The following is a 12,535-nucleotide window of genomic DNA, read 5'->3' as shown; positions in this document are numbered from 1 at the left end:
TCGATTGACCCTTCTTACATGGTGCTCAGCCTTATGTAGGGCCTAGAGGTTGTCATGAATATTCATTGAAAGGCCCAACCTTCCTTGTCCACCATAAAGTTAGGGGAGGGATATCTTAGTGGTTTGAGCATTGGCTTGCTAAACCCAGGGTTGTGAGTTCAATCCTTGAGGGGGCCATTTAGGGATCTAGGGCAAAAATTGGGGATTGGTCCTGCTTTGAGCAGGGGGTTGGACTAGTTGACCTGCTGAGGACCCTTCCAACCCTGATATTCTATGGTGCTTTTATCCTATTGGTTAGTATATTAATGATTTTAGGTTATTACCATATACATCAATTTGTTGCCAAGGCAAGTTTGCGGTTAAGCATTTGCTAACATTTTATCCTAAAATATTTTAAACTAGTATCAGTTCAGTGTTTCTCCAGTTACCTGGTATTATTTTGTACAAACTCCTCCCTTAAGCACATTATTCCCACTTGCCCAAAACTCAGGGTGACTGTTGAGCCATTTATTCTATGCCAAAGTTCATGGTCCTCAAAGCCTTATGCTCACTGCTTAAGCTGATGCCTTACAGGATACAGACCTGTAGTTTCCTTGTTTTTACTGCTAAGTAAAATAAAATGCAAAAAGCTAGCTCTGTGGGCTACAATACATATTAATAACTTTGTTAATTTGACCTTAACTGCCTTTTGTTCATGGGCACTAGATCTCTGCTGGAGGAGAGCAGTAAGGTAGATTTAATCTGTCGTCTTTTTTTCTGGGCTTTTGCTATAAAGTGGCAAAACAACCAACCAAAGAAAAAACCTTGTAGCTGTGTAATCGTTTAAATTTTAATTAATAAACACCTTATCTGATTTCAGTTTTTCTAGAAGAACTCTACCGTGACCACAGTCCTAACCTAACAATTTTGAGGGCAATATGACTATTTTGGTGTATTTTAGAAGTGGGGTCAAATAAGACCTGTAATGGAAACTGAGGCCATGTCTACATCTACCGAGGAATGATGCTGTTGCGATCGATGTAGTGGGGATTGATTTAGGGGGTCTAGTGAAGACCTGCTAAATCGACCGCAGAGTGCTCTCCGGTCGACTCTGATACTCCATTGGAATGAGAGGAGTAAGGTAACTCGACGGGAGAGAGTCTCCTGTTGACGCAGCGCGGTGTAGACACCGCAGTAAGTCAACCTAAGCTATGTCGACTCCAGCTATGTTGTTCACTACCAGGGTAAGTCTGCACTACCAGGTCTGCACTACCAGGGTAAGTCGACCTTAGTTGTGTAACCTTAAATATCATAGACTTTAAATCTTAGTCAGTCTAGAAGTCCGTGTGTACGGAAAAGCATCAGTTTTCTGAATTGCTTTTGTGATAGATCTTAAATTCTAATTGCATTTTGTATTCTTTTTTTAGGGTGCAATTTTCTTGGAAGGAGTGACAGTTAAACGTGTAACCCAAGTGACAACTCAACCAAAGTTAAGAGAAATACAACAAAAATGTCAGCAATTCTGTGGATGGGAAGGGTATGGGAAAAATAATTTAATTTAAACTTTTTTCTTTGAACAATCCAAAAATTCAATATTATATTCTTAATTTTGTGAAAAGTCAAGCAGGCAGCTATTATTGGGATGGACAGTTCCCTCCCCCCCCCCCCCCCCCCCCAAAAAAAAAAAAGGTAACCAGAAATATTCAACAGTAAAACTATAATGGCCTACAAAGAAAAGAAAAGAGAATGGACAGCTGTTATAATTTAAGAAACAAGATTCCAGAATCATATTTCCAGGGTCAGATAATAAATTATGTTCATGTTAGCCATTGCTACACAAATACCAAAGGCAATAGTCTGGTTTAATCATTATTTTAAAAGTTTTGGGGGAGTTTTAGTGCACATTAAACTGAATAACACTGGCTTGAACCAGGCAAAAAATTGCAAGTTTACTTATACAAATATCAATACACATCTGTTCTGATGTGCAAAACCCTAGTTTTTCCATTTCTTGGCCTTTCTGATGCACTCATTGCTGGTTTGAATTTGTACCTAGCATTGATGTGAACCCTGGTTTAGTACCATTTCTAGATGTAATCCAGAATTTGAATGTCAGTTTCCAGAAGTGAAAGGCTCATGGAATATTCACAGTACCACTTAGTTTACAGATCTAATAGCTTAGTAGTAAGTTCAAACAAACAAAGCAAAACACTTGCAGTTTTGAACTCTTGAGTAACTCAGGCTACTATCATTTGTTATACTCAAAAATGCTTTATGTGCTTATCAAAAACTGGGTGCCTATTGTAAGAAAAAAAAAAACCTTGTTATGGAAGATGTTCCAACTAAAAGTTAACCTGGTAGAAAGGTAGTGTTAACTGTGTCTCATGCAAGATTGATTTGAGAAATACATTACCTTGTATGGATACTCGTAGAATATTAATAAAAAACCTGCTTCTTTTAGGTCTGGATTCCCTGGAGCACAGCCTATTTCTATGGACAAACAAAATATTAAACTTTTAGAGCAGAAGCCATACAAAGTAAGCTGGAAAGCAGATGGCACTCGGTAAGTTTCATATAGAAAAAAAATTACATAATTCACGCTGGTACATAAAGCAAATTGTTTTGATGAGCAGTTTGTATGCTCTTCGGAGTGTGAATTTCTGCCTTGTACAATGGAGAGGCATGTTTTGTTAAAGAAACAAAGTCAGCTCTAAAAAACTGAAGTTCTAATATAGTTTGCTATTGTACATAAGTTATGCTGAAACTTGATGTCAAGCCTCTTTCATCTGGGATGCTTTTCTACAGACTGAATGTTCCTTTAAATGTATTTTATTTAATGTTTTTGCTTTAATTTTTGTCCTCCCTGAGTTTTGCCTGTTGGTAACCAGCTGGGCTTGGATACCATGGTGATGAGTGCCTTATAATAGGGGTTGTCTGCACTTAAAACACTGTAATGCTGCACCCGTAGCACTTCAGTGAAGGCGTTACCTACACCGATGGGAGGGCATCTCCCATCGACCTAGCGCTGTCTACATCAGGGGTTAGGTTGGTTTAACTGTGTCATTCAGGGGTCTGTATTTTTTACACCCCTCAGCGACATAGTTATACAGATCTAATTTCCTATTGTAGACCAGGCCTAAGATAATGTACAATTAGAGGCTTAAAGGAACTCAGCTTGGTAAGAAAAAAGTTATACCTTATGGTACACAGATAAATCTTTATATTTTAATCTGTTCTTCAGTTGCTGACATTTGAAAATTTTATTTACTTTTCCTGTTGACAATGCATTCTATTAATGATTGGAATGTCATAATTCTTCAAAGGTATTAGTACTATAGTCCTGTGTTAGAATTGTAACTGTATGACTCGTCAGCATCCTTCTGATTGAACAGTAACTTCTGTTACATGTATTGCAGTGTTAACATTCTTTTAGTAGAGTTACAGGAATAAATTTTTCAGTCTGCAATTGTGTGCAAGACTTGTATGTGTAGAATGTATTTTTGACAGTTGATCTACCGCTGGATAAAGAGAGAAAATACCTCCTCTCCCCCTTCTGCTGTTGGAAGTTGTATAGGGATATCCATTTTAATTCACTGTGCTCTGTAGGAAGAAAGTTACAAGAGCAGTTCAATTGAAGTGGTTACAGAATCAGTAGAGAAACTAGCTAGCATCATGCATTGAAAATGCTTGCAGCTACCATTTCCAGACAACTCATCAATAATATATAGTGAGCAAAGTAAAGCTATTCTGAGTCTGGCATTACAAATCAATGCAGACTATAGAGGGAATGTCTAGACTACAGGAACTACAGCGGCACAGCTGCAGCTATACCCCTGTAGCACAGTAATATAGACACTTCCTATATGTATGGATGGGGTATTTCTGTTGATGTAGGTAATCCACACCCCCAAGCAATGCTAATTAGATCAATGGAAGAATTCTTCCACAGCCCATAGCTAGTTTCATCTAAATTTTAAGTGTAGACTGTAGCAGGATAAGCTGGAGTTTTAAATTTTACTTTCCCCAAGCTAATATATACATATGGTGAACAAACCTTCTTAAACATTAGCTATTTCCTGTATTTTGTTGGGAGTGTTTGAGAAGTGGAAGTGGATATGAAAAAGATTCTCTCACCACTGTATTCCATATGAGAAGTAAAACACTACCTCCCTTAGAAGCCATATAAGAAATGTTTCAGAGTAACAGCCGTGTTAGTCTGTATTCGCAAAAAGAAAAGGAGTACTTGTGGCACCTTAGAGACTAACCAGTTTATTTGAGCATGAGCTTTCGTGAGCTACAGCTCACTTCATTGGATGCATACCGTGGAAACTGCAGCAGACTTTATATACACACAGAGAATATGAAACAATACCTCCTCCCACCCCACTGTCCTGCTGGTAATAGCTTATCTAAAGTGATCATCAAGTTGGGCCATTTCCAGCACAAATCCAGGTTTTCTCGCCCTCCACCCCCCCACACAAATTCACTCTCCTGCTGGTGATAGCCCATCCAAAGTGACAACTCTCCACACAATGTGCATGACAATCAAGTTGGGCCATTTCCTGCACAAATCCAGGTTCTCACCCCCCCCACCCCCCTCCCAAAAACCACACACACAAACTCACTATCCCACTGGCAATAGCTCATCCAAAGTGACCACTCTCCCCACAATGCGCATGATAATCAAGGTGGGCCACCCCCAGCACAAATCCAGGCCTTCTCACCCCCCCCACCTCCATACACACACAAACTCACTTTCCTGCTGGCAATAGCTCATCCAAACTGACCACTCTCAAAGTTTAAATCCAAGTTAAACCAGAACATCCGGGGGGGGGGGGGGGGGGTTAGGAAAAAACAAGGGGAAATAGGCTACCTTGCATAATGACTTAGCCACTCCCAGTCTCTATTTAAGCCTAAATTAATAGTATCCAATTTGCAAATGAATTCCAATTCAGTAGTTTCTCGCTGGAGTCTGGATTTGAAGTTTTTTTGTTTTAAGATGGCGACCTTCATGTCTGTGATTGCGTGACCAGAGAGACTGAAGTGTTCTCCGACTGGTTTATGAATGTTATAATTCTTGACATCTGATTTGTGTCCATTTATTCTTTTATGTAGAGATTGTCCAGTTTGACCAATGTACATGGCAGAGGGGCATTGCTGGCACATGATGGTATATATCACATTGGTGGATGTGCAGGTGAACGAGCCTCTGATAGTGTGGCTGATGTTATTAGGCCCTGTGATGGTGTCCCCTGAATAGATATGTGGGCACAGTTGGCAACGGGCTTTGTTGCAAGGATAAGTTCCTGGGTTAGTGGTTCTGTTGTGTGGTATGTGGTTGTTGGTGAGTATTTGCTTCAGGTTGCGGGGCTGTCTGTAGGCAAGGACTGGCCTGTCTCCCAAGATTTGTGAGAGTATTGGGTCATCCTTTAGGATAGGTTGTAGATCCTTAATAATGCGTTGGAGGGGTTTTAGTTGGGGGCTGAAGGTGACGGCTAGTGGCGTTCTGTTATTTTCTTTGTTAGGCCTGTCCTGCAGTAGGTAACTTCTGGGAACTCTTCTGGCTCTATCAATCTGTTTCTTTACTTCCACAGGTGGGTATTGTAGTTGTAAGAAAGCTTGACAGAGATCTTGTAGGTGTTTGTCTCTGTCTGAGGGGTTGGAGCAAATGCGGTTGTATCACAGAGCTTGGCTGTAGACGATGGATCGTGTGGTGTGGTCAGGGTGAAAGCTGGAGGCATGCAGGTAGGAGTAGCGGTCAGTAGGTTTCCGGTATAGGGTGGTGTTTATGTGACCATTGTTTATTAGCACTGTAGTGTCCAGGAAGTGGATCTCTTGTGTGGACTGGACCAGGCTGAGGTTGATGGTGGGATGGAAATTGTTGAAATCATGGTGGAATTCCTCAAGGGCTTCTTTTCCATGGGTCCAGATGATGAAGATGTCATCAATATAGCGCAAGTAGAGTAGGGGCTTTAGGGGACAAGAGCTGAGGAAGTGTTGTTCTAAGTCAGCCATAAAAATGTTGGCATACTGTGGGGCCATGCGGGTACCCATAGCAGTGCCGCTGATCTGAAGGTATAAATTTTCCACAATTTCAGCCCGTGCACGTCGGCGGAAGCAGTCTATGTAGAGTATGTAGACTCCTATGTAGACTGCTTCCGCCGACGTGCACGGGCTGAAATTGTGGAAAAGCAGCATCACTTGCCCCATAACCTCAGCCATGCGGAACGCAATGCCATCCACAGCCTCAGAAACAACTCTGACATCATAATCAAAAAGGCTGACAAAGGAGATGTGCTGTGGGTGGCCCACCTTGATTATCATGCGCATTGTGGGGAGAGTGGTCACTTTGGATGAGCTATTGCCAGTGGGATAGTGAGTTTGTGTGTGTGGTTTTTGGGAGGGGAGTGGGGGGGTGAGAGAACCTGGATTTGTGCAGGAAATGGCCCAACTTGATTGTCATGCACATTGTGTGGAGGGTTGTCACCAGCAGGAGAGTGAATTTGTGTGGGGGGGTGGAGGGTGAGAAAACCTGGTTTTGTGCTGGAAATGGCCCAACTTGATGATCACTTTAGATAAGCTATTACCAGCAGGACAGTGGGGTGGGAGGAGGTATTGTTTCATATTCTCTGTGTGTATATAAAGTCTGCTGCAGTTTCCACGGTATGCATCCAATGAAGTGAGCTGTAGCTCACGAAAGCTCATGCTCAAATAAATTGGTTAGTCTCTAAGGTGCCACAAGTACTCCTTTTCTTTTTGCATATAAGAAATGTTACAAGTAAAATGTAGGAATAAAAAAAAAAAATCAATAAGCAACTAAAATATCAGATCAGTGAAACTGATATGGTGACTAGTGCTGAAGCTATACTGTGGTCACACTTGCAGTTAATTCTGGTTTGAAATAGATTCCCTGTCTCTAAAATGGTGGAGTGTTGCTGAGATTAATAGCTATCAAATAAGAAGAAACTCCATAATGTACCTGTATGTGCACTGGGAGAAAATTTCTTCGTGACTTTCGCTGGTGATCTGTTTATACCTTGAATAATGATTTATTACTCTTGTAATCTTTATTATTTGGCATTTATATAGCAGTAAGTGCCTAGAGGGCCAACTAGACTGGGGCCCCACTGTACATTTGTTTGTTTGCTTTTTAAAAACCCTGGGAAGTCACAAAAAACTGTAATAAAAGAACATTATGCATTATGATAGTGTTTAATTGCATATTCACATACTATTTGTTATATGCAGTGTTGTTGTAGCCATGTCGGTCCTAGGATATTAGAGAGAGAAGGTGGGTGAACTAATATCTTTTATTGGACCAACTTCTGCTGGTGAAAGAGACAAGCTTTTGAGCTTACACAGAGCTCTTCTTCAGGTCTGTAGGATTCCTGCCTCAATCATTGCACAAGATGGATAATGAATGAGGCAGAGGATTGTAAGGAGAGGGTAGTCTCTTCTGTTTAAGTTATTGGACTGAGTTCCAGGAGAGCGGAGTTCTTTTCCTGGCTCTTCCACAAACTTTCCATGTGATGATTACAACACATTGTGACAGTGTGTGACTAGCCTAAGGCTGACTCACTACTCTGTTTATTTTATAAGGGTCCCCACATGGGGTAAATTGACAAGGTAATAGTTTAAATACTAAGTGATTAACTAATTAGCTGGGTGATTCAGCTGAGTCATCAGCTGACACAGTTGAGAGGCAGGAAGAGACAGGGAAGACTGGCAGGAAGGGCTATAGAAGCCTGAGATCTCACGGAGGTGAGATTTTTCCCTGCTCTTGCTCTGTGCCTTGGTAGTTGGTAAAAAGTTGGGGAAAGACCTTATGCTTTGGGGAACAAACATTTATAAAGCATTTGGTGTTGAACTTGCCACTGGTGTGCATGGTATGCACAAATGGGACCAATTTAAGGTTGCACCGGCACCTGGACTTTCTAACAGTATTCCCCTCCTGCCCCCCCATGTTGTTATCTGTGTAGGAGAGGGGGAAAAAGGAGCCGCGATTTGGCACTGTCAAAAATATATACACAACTGAGGTGTCTGAGTAATGAAGAGGAGTAGCAGCAAAATACTATGGGTAAGAAGAATATAAGAAATGAAGAAGAAATTGCCAGCTCCCTTTAGTTCTAGATGTTATGAAAGAATGGAAAAATTCCTGGATCAGCTATTTAAGTTCAAAGTTACAGGATACTGTGTTCACAGAGGACATACATTTGCGCTCTAACAGTGAACTGATTGCCCCACAAACATAATAATGGGGCATGGTCTCTATTCCAAAGAATGTGCAGATGTTGCAGATACCAGCGAGGATAGAGAATTAATACAAAAAGAGAAGTTATAAATAGGGCTGTCGATTAATCGCAGTTAACTCACACGATTAACTAAAAAAAATTAATCGTGATTAATCGCACTGTTAAACAGAATACCAATTGAAATTTATTAAATATTTTTGGATATTTTTCTACATTTTCAAATATATTGATTTCTATTACAACACAGAATATAAAGTGTACAGTGCTCACTTTATACTATTTTTTATTACAAATATTTGCACTGTAAAAACGATAAAATAAATAGTATTTTTCAAATCACCTCATACAAGTACTGTAGTGCAATCTCTTTATCGTGAAAGTGTAACTTACAAATGTAGATTTTTTTGTTACATAACTGCACTCAAAAACAAAACAATGTAAAACTTTAGAGCCTACAAGTCCACTCAGTCCTACTTCTTGTTCAGCCAATCGCGAACAAAAACACATTTGTTTACATTTATGGGAGACACTGCTGCCCGCTTTTTATTTACAATGTCACCAGAAAGTGAGAACAGGCATTTGCATGGCACTTCTGTAGCTGGCATTGCAAGGTATTTACGTGCCAGATATACTAAACATTCATATGCCCCTTCATGCTTCGGCTACTGTTCCAGAGAACATGCTTCCATGCTGATGATTCTCATTAAAAAATAATGCATTAATTAAATTTGTGACTGATCTCCTTGTGGGAGAATTGAATGTCTCTTGTTCTGTTTTACCAGCATTCTGCCATATATTCACAGTGTTGGATGATGACCCAGCACATAGAATCATAGAACTGGAAGGGACCCCGAGAGGTCAGCTAGTCCAGTCCCCTGCACTCATGGTAGAACTAAGTATTATCTAGACCATCCTTGACAGGAATTTGTCTAACTTGCTCTTAAAAATATCCAATGATGGAGATTGCGCAACCTCCCTAGGCAATTTATTCCAGTGCTTAACTGCCCTGACAGTTATGAAGCTTCTCCTGATGTGCAACCTAAAATCTCCCTTGCTGCAATTTAAGCCCATTGCTTCTTGTCCTGTCCTCAGTGGTTAAGAAGAAATTTTTTTCTCCCTCCTCCTTGTAACAACCTTTTATGTACTTGTTCATTTTAAGAACACGTTCACAGCAGATTTGACAAAACGCAACGAAGATACCAATGTGAGATTTCTAAAAATAGCTACAGCACTCGACCCAAGCTTTAAGAATCTGAAGTGCCTTCCAAAATCTGAGAGGGACGAGGTACGGAGCATGCTTTCAGAAGTCTTAAAAGAGCAACACTCAGATGCGGAAACTACAGAACTCCAAACCACCAAAAAAGAAAATGGACCTTCTGCTTGTGGCATCTGACTCTGAGGATGAAAATGAATATGCTTCGGTTTGCTCTGTTTTGTATCGTTATCAAGCAGAACCCGTCATCAGCATGGAGACATATCCTGTGGAACGGTGGTTGAAGCATGAATCTTTAGCGCATCTGGCACGTAAATGTCTTGTGACGTCGGCTACCACAGTGCAACGTGAGCGTCTGTTCTCACTTTCAGGTGACATTGCAAACAAGAAGTAGGCAGCATTATCTCCTCCAAATTGTAACCAAACTTGCTTGTCTAAGCAATTGGCTGAAGTAGGACTGCGTGGACTTGTAGGCTCTAAAGTTTTACATTGTTTAATTTTTGAATACAGTTTTTTTTTTACATAATTCTACATTTGTAAGTGAGCACTGTACAGTTTGTATTCTGTGTTGTAACTGAAATCAATATATTTGAAAATGTAGGAAACATCCAAAAATATTTAAATAAATGGTATTCTCTTTAAACATGATCAACTTGACAGCCCTAGTTGGAAATATCAGTAGAAAAATCAGATTTGCTATATAGAGCAGCAGTGCAAACTATGGGGGTGTGATTTCTGGTCTGAAACAGCACTATGTTAAAGTGCACTAGGGAACAGCAGGATCTACTCAGACCAATTAATGAGCAACACATTAATCCGCCTTAGAAATCATACCTCCATAGTGCACATTATTCCACCATGCACCCAAGCAGCCAGTCAGTAGCTGACAGTCTCTGGGTCTGCAGCTCCTTTTAATATGGCTCTCCTGGGGCCTGACTGGCTCCCTGCAGCCTTTCCCTGATCGGCTATCTACTGCACAGTCTCTCTAGACCACTCGGAGGACTTAGCTCCACTGCCCCTTTCCTTGGATGGATGTGGCAGGGGGCTTCTGGGCCTAGTCCACCCAGACACAAACATGGACGGTGTTTTGTTTTTGTGCTTGAACCCACACTGAATGCAGATCTCTAGACAAGTAAGTATTTCAATATGCAGGTCACTAGAGAGAGGGGCACACACAAATCTGCATTTCTGGAGATCTGTACACAGCAAGGGACAAATTCTGAACTCCCAACTTCAGTGGGACTATTTATTTATTTAGGATTTAAATGGCTAGGGTTGCTTAGACCCCCCCCCCCTTTCCCCAATTCACATGCTTAAATGTTTTGCTGAATTGGGGCCTTTGATACTACAGTAATAGATATATCACAAATTAGGTAGATAAGTAGGATTTTGCTTCAGTGTTCAAAACAGATCATCAGTTGCCTTTCAGGAGGCTCAGATACTGGAGCATCATTTTGTTGGTCTGCTGTATGTACTGATTTAAATATCAACAGCGATAGTCTGTGTGACAGTCATTAATTTCATTGAGGACCTGATTTTTTTCAAAGAGGTCTGCAATTACCATTGATTTCAACTGGAGTTGAGTTCTCACCTTTTGGAATTTTTTTTAAAAGTGCTTCCTGTATCATGGGGTTATCTATACAATAGCACAAGTATTTTTTTATTTGCTTTATGGATAGTTGTGCTTATTGTTTGACTATCAACCATCACTGTTTTTTCCCCTTCTCAAATTAACATAGCCCTAAAAATAAAAAGAGCAGTAATCGTATGCAATATTGAGGAATAATGTAACAAAAGCGCTTTACTACAATCCTTTTAAATACAACTACTTTTGGGGGCTTTAACTGAAGATAAGGTGCAGTCTTATAGACAAGATGTGAGTTGTGAGCAGAGAAACTGGAGCAGTGGGGGAGCTTGTCATATGTACTCAGTTAAGGTTTTGTCAGTAGTTGGGTTTTGTGTCTCTGAACAGGGAAATAGTGTGACAGAAGTTTGTGTGACCTGTTAACATGGAGGGATGTTCGCAGGTACATGTATGAGTGGCGTGTGTTTATTACCTGAAGGTATTTCAGAAGTGAGAGATCTGTGATGTCTGTCATTGACACAGCATGCCTTCAGTGAGGGAGAGGGTAGCATTAGGGCTTTGTCTACTGAGAATTACAGTAAGGTCACCAAAGAGACTTCAGTGGAAGCAGGAAAGTAATGAAACTAACATTGGAAACCTCTCCATGGAATGAATGGCTTCAATAGGAAGACAGCAAGTTGCGAGCCTGGGTAGGGCAGGAATGGGCGTTGGTCAGTAGGAGAGGATTTGAAATCTGGGAGTTGGAATTCGTCCTTTCTTTCCAGGTGTATGTTTGATGATCTGTTTTGAACACTGAAGCAAAATCCTACTTATCTACCTAATTTGTGATATATCTATTACTGTAGTATCAAAGGCCCCAATTCAGCAAAACATTTAAGCATGTGAATTGGGGAAAGGGGGGGGGTCTAAGCATCCCTAGCCATTTAAATCCTAAATAAATAAATAGTCCCACTGAAGTTGGGAGTTCAGAATTTGTCCCTTGCTGTGTACAGATCTCCAGAAATGCAGATTTGTGTGTGCCCCTCTCTCTAGTGACCTGCATATTGAAATACTTACTTGTCTGGAGATCTGCATTCAGTGTGGTTTCAAGCACAAAAACAAAACACTGTCCATGTTTGTGTCTGGGTGGACTAGGCCCAGAAGCCCCCTGCCACACCCATCCAAGGAAAGGGGCAGTGGAGCTAAGTCCTCCGAGTGGTCTAGAGAGACTGTGCAGTAGATAGCCGATCAGGGAAAGGCTGCAGGGAGCCAGTCAGGCCCCAGGAGAGCCATATTAAAAGGAGCTGCAGACCCAGAGACTGTCAGCTACTTGCTGGAGCCAGAGGAGTTCAGGCGTGCTCCTGGCTGGCCAAAGGGAACTGAAGTACCCCGGACAGCTGAGTGCCAGCAGGAACTGGGCGAGTGAGAATGAGGTCCTGGCTAGATGCTGGGCCTGAACAAAGAAGAGCCCTGATTGAAGGGTGGTGCTTTGGTGAAGGCTGAGGCCGCGGGGAAGTGGCCCAGGGA

The 12,535-nt window shown here is 41.2% G+C and overlaps 1 protein-coding gene across 4 annotated transcripts in view; it reads left to right on the top strand.

Annotated features, from left to right (window-relative positions):
- Window positions 1-12,535, top strand: part of RNGTT (RNA guanylyltransferase and 5'-phosphatase) — a 451,332-nt gene that overhangs the window by 71,395 nt on the left and 367,402 nt on the right. For all 4 annotated transcript variants that reach the window (XM_075126571.1, XM_048845050.2, XM_048845051.2 and 1 more), the window contains exons 7-8: window positions 1,407-1,516; window positions 2,441-2,542. In XM_075126571.1, the coding sequence (XP_074982672.1) occupies window positions 1,407-1,516; window positions 2,441-2,542 (212 nt within the window). The remainder of the gene's footprint in view (window positions 1-1,406; window positions 1,517-2,440; window positions 2,543-12,535) is intronic.

The sequence above is a fragment of the Caretta caretta genome, chromosome 3 (assembly GCF_965140235.1).
Source record: "Caretta caretta isolate rCarCar2 chromosome 3, rCarCar1.hap1, whole genome shotgun sequence".
NCBI classification, from domain to species: Eukaryota; Metazoa; Chordata; order Testudines; family Cheloniidae; genus Caretta; species Caretta caretta.
Note: the sequence above shows the minus strand (reverse complement) of the source record. Positions and strands in the feature narration are given on the sequence as shown.